This window comes from Curcuma longa, chromosome 14, assembly GCF_044706935.1.
Source record: "Curcuma longa cultivar G26 ecotype Majalengka, Jawa Barat chromosome 14, ITB_CL_G26_1.1, whole genome shotgun sequence".
Taxonomy (NCBI): Eukaryota; Viridiplantae; Streptophyta; class Magnoliopsida; order Zingiberales; family Zingiberaceae; genus Curcuma; species Curcuma longa.
In genome coordinates this window covers 3,036,540-3,054,821 of record NC_133874.1, presented here as the reverse complement: position 1 = coordinate 3,054,821, position 18,282 = coordinate 3,036,540, and the positions used below count along the sequence as shown (strand labels likewise).

General features: G+C 32.9%; 1 protein-coding gene across 1 annotated transcript; it reads right to left on the bottom strand.

Moving 5' to 3' along the window:
* Nucleotides 1-2,629: 2,629 nt before the first annotated feature.
* LOC141845463 (annexin D3) lies at nt 2,630-12,148 on the bottom strand. The gene is made up of 6 exons (XM_074733513.1): nt 11,996-12,148; nt 11,759-11,904; nt 4,556-4,783; nt 4,130-4,342; nt 3,109-3,198; nt 2,630-3,017 (listed from the first exon to the last, which is right to left on the bottom strand). Exons 1-6 carry the CDS (start codon nt 12,069-12,071, stop codon nt 2,805-2,807), a joined length of 966 nt encoding a protein of 321 aa, XP_074589614.1. The 5' UTR covers nt 12,072-12,148; the 3' UTR covers nt 2,630-2,804.
* Nucleotides 12,149-18,282: the final 6,134 nt, after the last annotated feature.

Sequence of the window (18,282 nt, the reverse complement as noted above, 5' to 3'; positions counted from 1 at the left end):
ATATGGAAAAGATCATGGGGTTAAAAGGATGGAAAGTATCTCCATTAGTATGAGGCCTTTTGGGGAGAGCCCAAGAACAAAGCCATGAGGGCTTAGGCCCAAAGTGGACAATATCATACCATTGTGGAGATATTTTGATTCCATCGGTTTTAACATCATTGACTATCCCTGAGGGTGACCAGCCTAGCCCTAGGGTAAATCGGGAAGTGCATGCAGCGGCCAGCCCAGACGCCCAGTATCTTTTGATTGCGCTCCCCATTTAAAGAAAAATTTCTGCAAATACACCGTAGCTGAGGATCGAACCGCGGGTGTCTGGGTGACAATCTAGATGTCCTACCGTAGCACCATGTCCCGGGGACTGGATTGATCAATTTTAGTAGGTTGGAGAGACCAATCAGCCATTATCAATTATTTAGAGGTATTATATTTATAAAAACTTATCCCTTTTCTATTATTTATGATATTCAAATAAACTAATGATTTGAATCCACACATCTTATTTTATAAAATAAATTATGAAATGTATATATAAAAAGTTTTATAAAATAATAGTTAGATTTGCTATGTTAATATATGAAATTGAATATTCGATTATGACTCGAACATATGAGTATAAGATAAGAATTATAGAGATCGATGAGGATGTTAAGGAGGATGTGCGACAAACATACAAGGATGGACAAGATCAGAAATAAAAATATTATAGAGAAAGTCGAGATTTTACCTATTGAGAAAAAATTTCAGAAGATGTTATAGATGGTGCAAATATATACATAGATAACCAATAAATATTTCAGTTATACGGTGTAAAACTATAACAAATATGCATATCAAATAAGAAAGAGAAATTAAAAAAATATTGATTAGCAATAATAAAATAAGATAGAATTTATTTAAATATAAATAATTATATAGTAGGAGATAAAATTTAATGATATAGAAGAATTTATATAACTGACTAGTAGGATAAAATTTAATTATTATTGTTATATATGTATGTATTATTTTTCCATCAATTCTTATAATAAATAAGCACATTCCAATATTCATCAAATTAATTTGATTGTATTGGATGACAAGTTAAAAGAGATGTTCAAGCTCAACATCTAAAGTAGAGATTGAAGAAGCCTCTTCATCAACATCCAAATGTGATTGGTAGTTTTCACATCTTTATATGACTTACATTTCTAATTTTGTCATTGATCCGGTGAGAATATGTAGTGATGATGTGGAAAACAGGTAAAAAGGAGATAAGAAAAAATGGGTACAATACTTATTCGAAAAGCCCCGACTCTTCTACTTCTAACTCGTACATCCATCTTTAGTAAGTCACTAACCTCATGAGAAGGTCAACACATTCCCTAGAACACATGTTGAGCGCTTCCTAACCTCAGTCAATGCACATTGAGCTCCTATTATAGTCTTAGCAAAGTCCCGGCCTCAGAAACCGACCTCATAACGTGGTTCTGGCCTTAGGAGCCGACCTCATGACATGGTTCCGGCATCAGGAGTCGACGTCATGACTTGGTCCTGGCATCATATGCCGACCTCATCACTTGATTCTAGTATCACACAATAAGCTCATTCATACGCTCCGGACAGCTCGGTCGTACATAAGAGAGCTCGGTCACACGCTTAGTTAAACTTGGTTACACGTATAGGAGAGATCGACCACTCGCTCAGATCAGCTCGGGCATATAAAGGAGAGTTCATACACGTACCTAGTTCAGTTCGGTTACTCATATAAGCTCGGACAATGCCCGCATAGCCCGGCCACTCATGTAGAATCAGTCACACATTTTCCGACCTTAGGCATCAAGTCAGCAATCAGTGGACAATTATGTTGATTCCTTTGCCAGACTTATCCATTCATCCACAAGGATAAAAATAGAAACCGAGTTCCTATACTTGGTCCCTAACCATCCTAGTCGTCAAATGAAGATAATCAACACCGCTGAGCCATTAGATGTTTGGAAACTATCAGAAATCGGTCCGTTGATATCGCCGTCACAGCCAATCGCAAGCGGTAAGATCCGAAGATCATGCCCATGCTACCTCTATATAAACCTCACAGGTATGAAAGAAAGGCATCTGGAATTCTCTAGATATACTACCACTTCTATTTTTTCTGACTTGAGCGTAGGAATGGCCTCGTCGGGAATCCCCGACGCCTTGCTAATCCGTTCGTTCAGTTCTTTCTTCCTCAGGTCCTTCTCGTCGATGGGTTAACGAAAGTTGACGTAGCATTTTATTGATTGATGGCTTGACTGTCATCGTCATCAAGCCAGAACAGCCATGATGATGATGATGATGACAACTAGTGTCCTAGCAAAAGGATTTGATTGGTAGTGTGGATTTGCTTAACCATTGATTTATTTGTATATTAAAACACGAAAATAAGAGATGTTAAGATGATGATCTAGTTCAAGATTTTCAATATGATGCACATAATTAAGCTAATAAACATGATCAATTATTGAGAAGACTTTTGTACAAAATATGTGCATAAAATTCAATGATCATGATTGAAATTTATTATTAAAATGCTTGATGGTGATAAAAGTTTTTAGAAATTAAATTATTTCAATATCAATAATAAAGAAATCTAAAATCCTAGTTGCCAAGAAGATTCAACAAATTATTTTAGTGATAGCACACTAATAATGTTTGTTCCAAATGCATAAAAAGCTTCTGATATCATTGTTTATTGACAAACCAATCAGTCACACCTTGTTTATTAACTAAGCATTTACATCACACTTCACACTTCTCTGAAAGAAATCTCTTCTTCTTTTTTTTTTCTCTCATGGGTTTTCACTTTCAGAACCAACCAAGGCAAGCAAGAACCTCTTGTAATCCCCAGAGGTGTCACCAATTACATCAGCTCTTAGGGTGGTTTTATATCGGATCTTATACTCCTCTTTGATCTTCTCCAAATCGATTTCTGCTCGTGTAACAATAGCCCTTGTAAGAGAATCTTCATCAGTTCCGAGCCCGACAACCGAGGTCCTCACAACCTGCACAGAGTGAACATACTTTAGCATTAAAAAAAAATTGAAAGTGGAACGCTTTGAAGTGCTCCTATTGTGTGCAATTCGTTAGTTTTACCTCAGCGAAGTGGTTCTCTGGCGATGCAAGACACCGGATAGCAGTTTTCAGCAGTTTTGTAAATCGACTTTTATCAATGACCTCAATGTCCTGTATCATAAACACCACAAACAGTGAACTGTTTCAAACAGTAATAACAATTATACAAAGGGAAAGAAAATGGTTTTGATGCTTGCTGAATTGGATAACATTTTTCTACTATAAACATGTTGATACCTTTCAAGGCATGCATTAAAGTTACCAAAAATCTGCAATTAGCTTCTCTAAGAAACTTGAATGTCAATTTCAAATTTGAGGCACCTATTTTAAACAAGTCGAAACTAGTTTTTGGAGAATAATTTATTTCCATAATCATGGAGTTACAAGATATATATAGACGATGGAAATACCCTCAGCCTTAAAACAAAACAATTGAGAATGTCTACTTTCTTACAAATAATAGAAGAAAAAAAAACAGCCTCTATAACCTACAAATCAAAGTATATCCTCAATAAAATGGCTAAAAATATCTTCTTACAAATCAAATGATTCGAAATAATGCATCCAACTCATTCCAAGAAGGCGAGATTTCTACATAAATTGTGACAAAACACCATAAGAGAAGGGTTAAACTTTGTAGTAGGGACAATTTGGTAAAATTTTGAGGACCTAGTTACATAAATTTTAATTGTTCAAATTACGAAAAACCATTTCCTTTGCAAGGCAGGTGCCATTTTAAAGTTAAAAATATATTGAAAAATCTAAAACTGAACAAATCAGTGCAATCTACCTCTTATAATGTCTGAATATTTTTCAGAAAATATTTTGAAAAGGGGGATCATCCCAGATTAGAGGTTTTCCTGTTTCACTAATGTTGATTGGACCATGAAGCAAATAGAGAGGATAAAAGCAAAACATCAGCTATGTTGACAAATAAACAGCAAGACATGAGAATCCAAATCATTAATTATGAATTTGTCTTATTGATGTGACAAAAAGTTCCGTATAAAGGAAACTAGTTGATTCTGTATTTGATTCAAACCTCAACGATGTGTTTCCCATGATTCTCATTGTAGTACTTGAATGTTTCCTTAAGCTGTGACTTATTCCTTGAGCTAAGTATACGAATAACATCATCATGGCCTATTTGATTACTTTTGACTGCATCAAAAAGCTGAGCTGCTTCGTGCTTGGCCAACTCACTATCGACATGGTCACCAGGATACCTATATGATGTAAGGAGACGAACTAACAACTGCAGAAATGAAAACACTTGCCTAGTGAGAAATACAAACAATCACAACCACTCATGATGAATTGAATGGAACTTATCTCTCCAAGGTAAGCAATGTAACACAATATTTCTTAAATATTGATGATCTGGCCTTCCCCAGTAAGAGATATTAAACAACAGATACAAACATTGATGATGTTTTCGAGAACTTCATTGGATAAGATAAAATAGTACCTTGCTGAGGGGGTGTGCTGTCGAGAAGCTTTGAGCAACTTCTTCTTCCATCGAGGAAGAATAAAGAGAGCAATATGCCTTCCTCACAGCAACCAGATGGTCAGGTGATGAAGCACATGCAACCTCTATGATCACCCAAAGATCCCTGTCCTCTTTTCTTTTCAGTGCCTCATTCGCCAATTTGGCATCCCTTTCTGCAGGGTCCATTGTCCATAGCATCACTGCATTCTGTAACAAAATAAAAAATAAACAAAAAGATGAATGGCTTTTATACTCAGATAAAGAAAAAGATTGATCAGATTTCAGAATATTCTTAATTTCACCAAATAATTATTCAAGCAAACTTTCCATCAGTTAAATAGGGAAGTAGTCAACAAATAAATTCACTGTCAATGACTGTCAGGATAAGAAGTTGGTGTCAGTCTCCATAAATATGCTTCACAAAGAATTAACCAAACGCAAGCAACAAATGATCTAAATTCTTGTTCAATCTTTGAAAGTGCAATTGGAGTTGTTGGTATGACTATCAAACTACTGGTTAACAGTTATCAATACTTCCATCTAGTCAACCCTTCAAATGATAGTTAAAATAGGCTCTTTTTGTCAAAGTTTCACAAAAAAAAAAATGTTTTTAATTATCATCTGTCAAATAGGGCCAGTAGGCAAGGTGTAAACATGACAGAGTTTTAGTTCCTAACCAAAACAATACTCTATCGTGTCATGTTGGTACAGTTTCAATATTAATTTATTCTAATTATTAACACTGACATGATTAATTTTTAGTTAATATGTCATAACTTCTAATTAAATTTTTATTCTAATTAATTGTTTAATGCATGTTTCTTTTATATTTGTTAATTTGATTATCTCTTCCCACCTTTAGAGTTAAAAATATTTACATCCAATTAAGTTTTAATTTTTAGTAAACTAATTTCGTTTCGTAATGATTTACACATAATTTAATCAATTTTTTAGATATAACATTGAAATGAGCAACAACAAAAAATCTTTCTAATTATCTATAAACTAAAGCATTCTATTGAAGTCTATAACATTGAAACAATTTTAGATTTGAAGGCCTGAGATGCTTTATTGAGGATGTAATTTTTTTTTTTTGAAATGAACTTATACTTTTATGGATATAATTTTGTTTAAAATAAATATATATTTTTATGGGTTTATATAATTATGTTTCAAATTTATTCACGAACATTAGATAAAAATTTTGAACCTTAAATATCACATTATTTTTTATACTTTATTTTATGAAACCTAAATAAATCTTCTTGGATACAATAAAATAATTTTAAATTCTACAATTTGATTTGAATTTTGTTTTGTTTCTTCAACATAATGATAATTATTGGATTAAACAAAAAATAAAGAGATAAAAAAATTCAAATTTTAGGATATAAAATATTATATTTTAGATTTTAAATTTCCTAATTAATTTATTTATTGTTATAAATATAAAATTAAAAAAATAAATAATATAAACTTTGATTTGGCTCTTAACTCAATATAACAACAACCGAACTTTATTCCACTACGTGAGGTGTCGACTATATGAATTATTATACGTCATTGGGATCTATCCCCTACTATATCATTATCTATATTTAAATAAATTTTATCTTATTTTATCATTGTTAACCAAGTCTTCTTTGATATTCCTCTTCCTCATTTAATGTGTATTTATCATAGTTTCACATTGTCTAACTAAAACATTTATTAATCATTTAAGTACATATCCATATCATCTTAAACGTATATCTCAAAGTTTTTCCTCAATAGGTGTTATCTCGACTTTCGCTCTAATGTTCTCATTTCTTATCATTTCCGTCCTCGTATGTCCATACATCTATCTTAACATTCTCATCTCTGCGACTCTCATTTCTACTAGTGCACTTAAGTCATTGCCCAACATTCAATTTCATATAACATAGTAAGTTTAACCATCATTTTATAGAATTTCCCTTTAAGTTTTAAATATACTTTATTATCACGAAGAACATCTAACGTTGCCCTCCATTTCAATAATCCTTCTTGTATTATATATAAGACATCTCTCAACCCCTCTATCCTTTTGCAAAAATAATCCTAAATACTTAAAGTTCTCAATTATAGATAACTCGTCATCTTCTATATTAACAATTATCTTATTGCATATAATATTGTTAAATTTAAATTTCATATATTCTGAGTCTAAAACCTTTCCTTTACTTCTAATATTTCCCGTCATGATTCGAGTTTAACATTTACTCCTTCATGTGTTTCATCTATCAAAATAATATCATCTACAAACAATATGCACCATAGTAACAGATATGTCCAATGAGTTTATCCATAATTAGTGTAAAAAGATAAAAACTTAAGAGTTGATTCTTGATGAAACTTTATTTAAGAAACGTTTCGATTTATTCGCCCAGAGTCTTCACTCTTGTTATTACATCCTCATACATATCCTTAATTATTCTAATATACAGTATGTTAACATCTTTAAAACATCCTTAATTATTTTCTCTCGAGACTCTGTCATAAGCTTTTTCTAAATCGACAAATACCATGTATTAGTCTTGCTTTTATTCCTGATACTTTTCAATTAGTTACCTAAGAAAATATATAATTTCTATTGTTAACCTTCTAAACATGAATCCAAATTAATTTTCAATCACCATGATCTCTTTCTTTAATCTATTTCTATTACTCTTTTTTAAAGTTTCATAGTATAGCTGATTAACTTAATGCCCCTATAATTCACATAATCTTGTACTTTTATTTTTATATAAGAGGAATAGAGTACTTACCCTCTACTAATCAATTTTTTTTTCAATATTAAGTTGAATAACTTTGTAAGTTATTCAATACCTTACTCCCCTTGGAACTTCCATACCTCTATTGAAAAATCATCTCGTCAAACTACTTTTCTATATTGCATTACATTTAAAGTGTATTCTACCTTGAAATTTGAAGTCTACGATAAAAGTTTAAATTTTTATATTCGTCTGACCTATTTAAATTATCTAAATTAAATTAATTACTTAAACTTTTATTGAAAATACATTTTCTATCGTTCTTTTATTTCCTCATCATTCACTAGTACGCATTCATCTTTAATGCATCTTATTTGGATAAGATTTCTTGTCTTCCTTTATCTCGCTTTAGTTATTCTATAGATGTCCCTTCCCCTTCTTTTGCATTCAACTATCGATATATGCGTTGAAAAGTTTCATTCTTAACTTCACTCACTATTTTTTAACCTCTTTCTTAGCTACTACATACTTTTTTTTTAGTTTTTCTCGTTCTTACAAGTGTATAATAACTTATAGGCTATTCGATTCTCCTTTACTTTCTTTTGTACTTTATCATTCCACTACCAAAATTCTTTACTTGATGGTACACATCCTTTTGACTTATGAGTACACTCTTGACTACCATTTCCAATTTTAATGTCATCTTATTCTGTCACATTTGAGTTATCATATATTTCTCCTAATACTTGTACTTCAACCCTCTCCTTAAATATATTTTGTTTTTCATCCTTCAACTTTTACCACTTGATTTAAGAGTCGTACATATTTTTCTTCTATTAATACTATGCTTGAGGTACATATCCAACACTACTAACCTATGTTGGATATTTAAGTTTTTACCAAAAATGATCTTGCAATCTTTACAAATATAATCAATTTGTGATTATATTGTCAATTTGTGATTTATTGTTCTCACTTTGAACGTAATCAAGTGTTCTTCTCTCTTCTTGAAAACGCATCGGCTATTATAAGTTCATATACTATCGTAAAATATAATATGGTTTTCCCTTTATTTCTTGTTCCAAAACCATATCCTTCATGTACCCGTTCATATTTCACATTTTTCACTCTTATATACCCATTTAAAGTTCCTCCTATCAAAATCATTTCAATTGGTGGAATTTTTTATATTACCTCATCTAGGTCTTCCCAAAACCTAAATTTAGTATCTTCATCTAATCCTATTTGACATACATATATACTAATTACATTAATAATTTCTTTTGTCGCTATTATCTTGAGAGTTATAATCTTATCACTCTTTCTAACTACTCCTACTACTTCATCTTTTAACGAACTATGTATAACAATATGTACTTCATTTCTTATTTTACTCCTTGTGTATCATAACTTAAACCTCAAATTCTTTATCATCTTTGTTTTCTCTCCTATCCATTTTGTCTCTTATAAATATAAAATATTAATTCTTCTCCTAATCATCATATCTACTGCATTCATTGCTTTATCAGTAAGTGTTTCTATGTTTCATATTCTAAATCTAAGACAATAAGTGTTTCTATAATGTTTATTCTTATCCAACCTATAATGTGAGAAGTCTTACATATTTAACACTACACTCGAGTTCTCATAGAAATATAGTGATCATTGTCAAGATATTACAGTCGGACCCTATAACATATTTCTTCCAAAAAATAACTTAGCGTTAGTACAATAGTTTGATAGATTCATTCATATAATATTCGTATGTGTTTGACGATAACTGACAACCTAACGCAACCCTCAACCTTTTTCATCTAGGCTTGGGACTGGGACTGACATCGGCACCGACACCAATATCACCTGTGATCACGGGTTCAAGTTACGAAAACAACCTCTTACAATGTAGGGTCAGGTTACGTACAATAGACCCAATGATCTTACTCTTCTCTGGGACCCCGCATTGGCGAGAACTTCGTGCACCGAGCTACTCAACTCAATTAAATTTAAAATTTTCATATTTGAGATTTTTTGATAAAATTGAATCTAAATTTGAAAAAATATATATATGGAAAGTTTTTTTAAAAAATTATTAAAGCACCTATTGCAATTATTATATAACTTCAATGATATTTAACTAAATTATTTTCTTAAGTTAATAAAATATATTTTTATTTAATCAAAGCATCATGTTGAACAATAACTCCTTAATGCTCAAACCAAAGCTGAAAAATATTCTCCCCTGCTTAAATCATGCAAAGCTACAAACCATAGATAAATATTCATAGCCTAAGACATAGCTCAACCACTCATTGTCCATAAGCTACTCAATTGGCAACTTCATACGTTGTCGCTCATCACATATTGCCAAACCCATGAGCCCAACAGACACACAGTTATACTAGGTAAGAGCATTGGGAAAGGGTTCAACCATAAATCGATTGGGAATTTAGGTGTGTTTATACTTCATTGCATAAAGTCTGGCGATTTCTATCTTATGACGGTAATAAAAAAGGGACCATGCACCCTACCCATCGAATGCTCAAGTATAGGGTAGTCCTTGTAACAATGTCAATATAATATACAAACTAACACAATCGTTGCAATTATGTCTTTCCTAAAGATTTTGTTATGAGTTTAGATCATGATAGTCATCTTTGCAAGGATTTTAAAGAGACGAAAAGTTAGAAAATTCCAAAATTACTTAAGAATTAAGATTAAGGGATAGTTAAAAGTATAGACTAACCACCCTAGGTTGATTCAATATTTTAACTAGGCTAAGCTTTTTGAAAGAGGGAATATATTTTACATAAGGAATTACGCTAAAGAAGCTATAATAATGCTTAGTTTATGATTGGAATGATACGGTTTCACTATCATATCATGTCAATACAACTTCAGCACTTTTAAATATAAAATATATTTTTTTTATTTGATTGTTATAGATTCTTACTATTGAATTTTATTTGAGATGTCGAGTTTAAGTTTTAATATTATTTCGTGGAATGTTTATTGAGTAAAAGTCGATTTAAGATTAATTGAAGTCGCCAAATAGACATAGCAGGATCAAGCAGATTTAAACTAGATTTAATTTGGATTTATTTTGATCAGATTAAAATTAAATCAAATTTATATATAGAATAATTTAGTTCATTAGTAGTAATATATTTTATAAACTTAAAAATTATATTATATTTAATTTGTTATTTTTCTTAATAATTTATCTCCTATATCCTTAAAGGTTTTTTCTCTATGTTTACCTCATGGACGGATGAACAAAAGAAAAAGATAATCATCCTTAAAGAGGCTTTTTCTTTCTTTATTTAATTTGTGAAGAAAAATGAAGGAGAGAAAAAAAATTAATCATCCTTAAAGAGGTATTTTTTTATCTTTGTTTACCTTCGTGAATGTATGGAGGAGAAAAAATTAATAAATAAAGGAGGAAAAAAATTAACAAGGAGGGAAAATTTTAATGGAAGAGAGAGAGAGAGAGAAAAATTAAGAAGGGAAAAAATAACAAGGGAAAGAAATTACCTATATAAAAAAATAAAAATTTATCTAAAATTAAAAATAAATAAAAAGGAGAAAAAAAGGTTAAAAAAATGTGAGGTCATAGCACCATACAATCTGAGAATGAATCACCAGCAAGCAAATTCAAATGAAATCGAGATATGAAATCATTTTGCAAACATTTTCAGAATACTCCTTATGAGAAAAATTCAAAATGCTGTGGCACAATCAGAATGTTGGAAAAGCTTATTGAGGGCAGATGCTGGTTGAGAAAGTATTGATTTGCTCGACAAAACACTTACATTTAAAAGCATCTATTCAAAAGTTTAAAGAAGGGGAACAACAATTGTGAAAGAATACATTCTCTCTTGAAAGACATAAGTTATGATGTCACCTTGCTTTCCCAAAAACAAGTCTGAAACATCCCTATAAATACCTCATGTGATGCTTGTAACAAAAAGAAATAAACCTCAGACCACAATTTAAGTTGTAAGTGAATGTTTCCACTCTGAATCCTATTTCTTTCCTGCTTCCTCTCAGTCTAAGGTGCAGTTGTTCTACATTCTATTAAAACTAAAAAAATTAAAATTTGTTTGAGGAAACTAGAACGTTTAGCCTACAATGATATTATTGAACATGAATAAATAAATAGAATCAAGTGACAAAAAAATAAAGGGAAAACGTACGAAAAGAAGAACAAAAGACTTGTTGGAAAAATAAGCTACAAAGAGTAATTATGCCCAAAATTGAGTCTCTTCAAAGATACATTCATCCCTGCTCAAACAATCAGTTCATTCTGAGTAACGACTATCCATAATGATACAAAAATATTGAAGGGGAAACAGACTCTGTAAAAGTCAACGATGTTACATCAGGCATGAACCTAGTTTCTGGTCATCAACAATCAAAACAAATAAATGCCGGAAGGGCTAGAATCAGTTACCCTGAAGTCGCCAGAGAGCTCGGAGTGGAGGCGATCGAGCAGTGATTCTCCGTAAAGAATAGCATAAGCCTTGGCGATCGCCAATCGCTGTCCGGCGCTGCGATGACTCAAGATCTCAATAACCGTCTTCTCGTCCGTTCCCCATCCTATTGTTTGAAGGCACACACTAAAGATGCATACGAACACACAACTCTTTGTCCATTTTAGTAGTAGAAGTGGAAATGCCAGTGGTGGTACCTTGGAAAGCATTTCTTAGCTTGTTGGCGTCCTCATCCGGCGAGAGGGGAAAAGGAGGAACAGTGATGGTGGCCATTTCTCCGCCTACTCGATGGGGCCTTGGCGATCTCGCCGATCGCCGGTCGAGCACCTGCACCTCTCTCTCTCCTTCTCGCAACCTTTCTCTGTAATTTGTCGCATCAAACCGACAGAAACTTCCTTTTGGCGAAACTTCCGATCGACGCCCCTAATTTTAAAATTGGCATAAATATGCTTCCATCTTTCAAAATTACTAAAGCACCTCCCAACTGAACTTCCAATAACATTCCTCTTCAACAAAAAAAACAAAAAAATCAAAAAAAAAAAAAATCATCATTCCAACGGTTCCATATGTTCAATTCTCACGATCTTCTGTAAAAAAAAATTACAATTAATCATGATGAAAGAGAGCTTTATCTTAACTTCATGACTCTTGTTCACTTTAATAATTTTGCTCCATTGTAATTATGGCCCGAGGGCTCCAATAACATCCCTTCTCAACTGACCAACTTCCAACTTTGCATTGGAACCTATCTAGTTAAACCCTATTATTTCCATCTTCTTATTGCCTTTCATTTTTAATATTTAATAAAACTTTTAGAGACAGATAAATCTTTTTAAGAAATATACAAATATCTAAAAAAAACATAAGTGTAGAGACAACTTTTATAATAAATATAGAGATTGTCGGTAAAAACCTTAAGCTCAAAATGAAAATAAGATAAAAATAAAATAAATACAAATTTAGTAGTAAAATAATAAGAGAATAAATACTTTAGTGCTCGAGTATTCGATTAAAATTAAATTGAATCAAACCGAATTAATTAAAATTGAATTAAATCAAAATTTTTTAAACTAACCAAATCGATCAAATTTTTAAATAAAAATCAAACAAATCGAACCAATAAAATATCGATTAATTCAATTTTCAACTAAATTAATTGAAATAATCAATTTTTTTAAATATTATGAAAATTTTATCAATTAGTTAGGGATTTATAAGTTTACTAACTTAAAAATTTATAAATTATTTTTTTATTTTGATTAATTCGGTTTATTCGATCTATTCGGTTTAACCAAATAAGGAATTTTTAAATTGAAACCAAACCAAATTAATCATTTTTTTAAAAAATAATTAAAATTCTAAAATAACTTAATCGAATTTTTAAATTCAATCAATTTATTTGATTTAACCAAATTTTTACTCACCCCTATTTATCACAGTAGATTTTTTTTTTGTTCAATTAGCTCCCGCTTCCTCATTTACAACTCTTCAAATGCTCATTGATAAACTACAATAATTATTTTGCATTAACGTCAGTGACTAATTTAAGTTACTAGTCAATTAATGCTTTGATTAAGAAATCCTTATCTACAATTTATTGTCTGCAATCTAGTCATGGAAATTTAGTCTACTAGAATCCATTCCATTAACCCAAATTTTGTTTGTCAACTAAATTAGATAAGATATGCTTCAAATAGTTTTTTTAATTTTATTAAAAATTTAGTCAACTATACCTAATCAATTCAATCTATGACAGTTAATTAAATTCATGTCATGTCATCTCAACTCGAAATGGATATTTTCTAGTCCCCGGGGCATAGGCGAGTTGGTTACGACGTAGCAGACTTACAGAAGAGGGCAAGGGTTCGAATCTTGGCGAAGCCAGACAATACCCTCCTGCGTCGTAACCAACTACACTTTCTCGATTTACCTCCTCACAGATGGTCGTGGGGCCGCTAAGATGACGGATCCACCTTTTTGCAGAAGAAATAGATACTTTCTATTTACAAGTAAAACATCATGGCTCAACCACTTACTCGATTCCATATTTCAATTGATTAATATTGCCCCACAATTGATTGAATCATCAATTACAAGACCAAAACATCTATTTTGTGTTGAGTTCATGCAGAAGCAAAAGTCTATCAAATTCCAAAGATTGCAAGTCATTCATAATCTTTCAATACTCATTTAGACTTTCCCTAATAAGAGAACTTGCCTCCCTTTGCCAAGAATCATTGCTTTCAAGTCTTCCTCGTCTACCAAGAGGTCTTGCCTTTGGATCTTTCTTGTTTACCAAGAGGCCTTACCTTCGGGTCTTCCTTGTCTATGAAGAAGTCTTGCTTCCAACTCTTCTTTGTCTGCTAAGAAGCCTTGCTTCTGAGACTTCCTCGTCTATCAAGAGGTCTCACCTTTGGGTCTTCTAACCAAGGTCTTCTTTGACTTCTCTACCAATACATGTTAAGCTTCTCCGTTTACTATGTAGTCCTTAATCTACTTGGACTTCTCTAGATATCAAGTATCTGTACAAAGTAAACTTGTCCCCGGGGCAATGGTGCAACGGTAGGACATCTGGGTTGTAACTCAGGGACCCGTGGTTCGATCCTCAGCTACGGCGTATGACAACCCTAGATTTGCTATGCAATGTCACGAGGTAGGGTTGCAAATTAGAATTTATAGATTTTATCGAAACCCCACAATTAATGCAAATAAATGAAGTATAGGGGCCTCGAGTCGTATTTTTCCAAGGACTAGTAGAAAATTGAATGAATTGAGCTTAAGTGTCGTATTTTTGGGGTTTTCACATAAAAATGGGGGTTTTTGGGAGTTTTGAAATGAAATGAAAATTTAAAATGAGCAAGTAATGAGACAATGCAAGTTGCTAACCTAATGATGATGAGTTAAACCAAAGTGTCAAATAAACCTAAGTTGCAATTTAAGATTCTATCAAAACCCTATCGGTTTAAATCCTAAACTTAAATGCAATCTAAATGGATTTCAATGCTATTGATGCAAGAAAAATTGAAACAATTCAATTCAATTTAGTTGAACTTGATAGCTAAATCCTAAAATGCATTGAGAGCTCTTAACCTAGCTAAACTAAACATGCAAGTTGGCACAACACAGTAAACGGCACAGTAACAAGCAAGATTATCAGAAATTCAGTAACAATTGATTGGATTTAAAAGCTTATACTAAGCTAATCAAACTCTAAACAATTCAAAATCAAAACACAGCTAAGAATTAACCAAATAACCACATCCAGGACATTGTTTGATTCGAAAACAACTTTAAAATTGAACTTGAACAGAAGCAGTTAAAAGCAGTAATCGAAAATTTCAGAACAGAAATGCAGTAACATCCATCCCTTCCTCTTCTTCGTGTTCCTCGGTTTGGTGTCAAACAAGCCGCCGTTAACCACTTAATGTCTCCGAAATCCCCTTAAGAAGCTGGAATACAATCCAATGAGCTCTTGCTCGCGTCCACAGCTCCGAAAATTCGGAGAAAAACCCTTTCCCAGAACCAGAACCGGGCGCCGGTGAAGTTTGAAGCTGCAAACTGGAATAGTTCTCCTTTCCTCGCACCGGTGAAGTTTCCAACCCCTCAAGCTTGCTCCAAAACCTTCGGAGAACCCCTCCTCCGATTCTGGTTGCTGAAAACGCCGTAACTCACCGGAATTTCAGAAATCAGGGGAGTGCTGCGCCGATGAAACCCTCTCCGGCGTCGAGCTTCCAGCCGCCGATTGCTGCCCAATGAACTGGTTCTGGCCTCCTCGAGGATCAGAGAACACGATGAAATTGGAAGATTTGGATGGGAACACGCCGTTTGGTACGTCGCCGAACAGAACAGCGCCCGCGCGAAGACGATGAACAGTGACGGCGAGTCACTGTTCATCGGGTAATGTTTGGGTTTTAATCGGCTGATTAATCAATGCATCTCAGCCCTTGAATTTGAATCCGACGGCTGAGACTTGATCCAGGCTCTAGGGCAGTCTAGGGTTTCCAAAAAATTCAGAGATTCTGATCGGGCTTGATCTAAGTCATGTCCTCCGTGTTAGCTTGATCAATTTGACAATTTTGACTCGATTTGACTGCGGTTGAGCTTGAGTTGGGTCCAGTTCGAGCCCTAAAATCAATTAAAATCAAATTAATAGAAAAATTACCATTAAATCATGAAAATCATAATCAAGCCTCAGATTTTGTAATAAATGACAATTAAGATCAAATCGATTCATTTTGTAATTTATTTTCATGTAAAAATTCAAAATTGAATCGATTAAAAATGCATAAAACCCTAGCTCATCAAATTCCCCCACACTTACCCTTGAGCGTCCCGCTCAAGTCAACAAAATAAACTAGGATTGTACCCCCCTAGATCATCCTCAATCACGATTAGAAACAATTAAAAGAAAATTATCTAAGCTTGTAAAGTCTCAAAAGCCTAAATCTATGGATTAGACTTGTATTTGGTTAACCGCATAGTAAGTTTCACCCTTCTTGACTAATTGAGAAAAATGCATCACATCAAATCTCACGAGGTTGTTTTCAATAGATAAATCAGTGGCTCTCACCCTAATTCTAATTTATGATCAAAAAGGAGATGGAGCTCACTCAAGCACTTAGGTTTCATGCATTTCTATAGGCTTGCTTGTTTTCTACTCTCCACTACCATTCATGATTTGGAATCCACAAATATTAAGCTTATTGAAGACATAGAAAAGTTCATGAACTGAGGCAAATGAAATAGGAATTTAGAAGTAAAATTTCAAGAGAAAAGATTTCAAGAAAATAGAGTAAGGGAAGTAAGAAAACATGGGTATAGTAAAATGTCATCAATGAACCCTTGCCCTTTTTTTGAAAGCTTTCTCTTGTATTCCATTTCTTTAAGTGTGTTTTTCAGATTCATGAAGCAATTCTGATCAAAACTCTTGAGGTTCCATTTCTTGATACAAACTCCTCTTTTCTTCTTCTTCTTTTCTCTTCATCACCCAAATGTGCCATTTTGCATTTCTTCTTCGAATCAAGCCCAATTCTTCCACATCTAGATTACACAAGAGATAAGAAATAGCATCCAATCATCAGAAAACAAAATTCACTTCACACGAGTCCAAAATTTCAATGTATCATTTGCACGTTTAAATCTGAAAATTACTGAAATTGAATCTGAAATTTGGCTTGTTCTCTCTTGTTTCTTGCTCTTTTGCTTCCATTCTTTTTACATCATGAAGCTTGATTGATAAAGCTAATATCCATGCAAAATTTTCGTGAAATCCAGATTCGGATTAGTAGCAGCAAAATTAGAGAACATGGCTGAAAATCAAAGCTGAAAACTGTTTTTTCTCAAAACGAAATCTTGCTTTTCTCTCTTGTTTCTTGCTCTTTTGCTTCCATTATTTTTGCATCATGAAGCTTGATTGATTCTGCCAATAACCATGCGAAGTTCTGTGAAATTCGAGCTCAGATCAGTCCCATAAAAATTTGTCAAAGTGGCTGAAAAACCAAACTGCAAACTGGTTTTTCTGATTTTTTTCTGATTTCCTTTCTTGCTGCCATCAACACTTGGGACCACTTGATATCTGAATTTGTTGTTTAGTAAACAACTGAAATGGGGTAGGTTCCCATGTGGTTCATCAACCGATCAAATTCTTGAAACATTCTTCCATTTTCTTATTTCTTCCTCTTTTGTTTCTGTTTTCTTCATTATTATTTTTTTCTTGCTGCCCTCAACAGATTGAATTACTTGACATCTGCATTTGTTGTTTAGAGAGTGACTAAACTGAAGTAGGTTTTTCTTGGATTCATCAGATGATCAGATTCTTGATACAAACTCTTGTTTTTTCTGATTTTTTTTTATTCTGTTTTCTTTGTTTCTGCATTTAGAATCTGAGTTTGTGCCCTTAGTTTGCTACACTTCAATCCACTTCTTCAAATGAATCACAATTGATTTCCTGAAGACGAACTGATCAGATTCATCTCAGCAGCCACACCATTCTTCACAGCCCATTAAAAATTCTGCATTTCATTTTTTTAGCATGAGTTTCAGCCCCTGATTCCTCTCAATTACACCCAAATAACATTTCTTTCAACACTTAACAGATTTGTATCGAGTTGGCTTCAGTAACTTAGCATCATAACATTTCCACAAGGCTTTTAAAAAATTCAGAATTTCCAAGAACAATTCAGTTTTTCACAGCTTCCTCTCAAATTTTCACCTCTCTGTTTTTCCCTTTTATTTCCAGCCATAGAACTTCTTTTAACTCAGCTTAGCTTCTGAATTCTGTAGCCTTCTAAACTCCACACATTCCCAGCAGTGTAGCTCAGTAAATTGCTATTGAAACAACCCCACAAAAAATTCCAAAATTCAGAAATGGCACATTAGTGTCAAACTTGATTTTCCATTAGTTCCCAAGATCAATTCTTGCACTTTAGAATCCACCATTTTCACTATCATTCTGAACATTTGTGACTCCTTTTTGTGCCCAAAT

Excerpts from the sequence above, each read along its gene's own strand:
- LOC141845463 (XM_074733513.1), bottom strand. The coding sequence starts at position 12,071 with ATGGCCACCATCACTGTTCCTCCTTTTCCCCTCTCGCCGGATGAGGAC. Across the intron at positions 11,905-11,995 it reads GCTAAGAAATGCTTTCCAAG|GATGGGGAACGGACGAGAAG; the intron begins GTACCACCACTG and ends TTCAAACAATAG. Across the intron at positions 4,784-11,758 it reads AGCTCTCTGGCGACTTCAGG|AATGCAGTGATGCTATGGAC; the intron begins GTAACTGATTCT and ends ATTTTGTTACAG.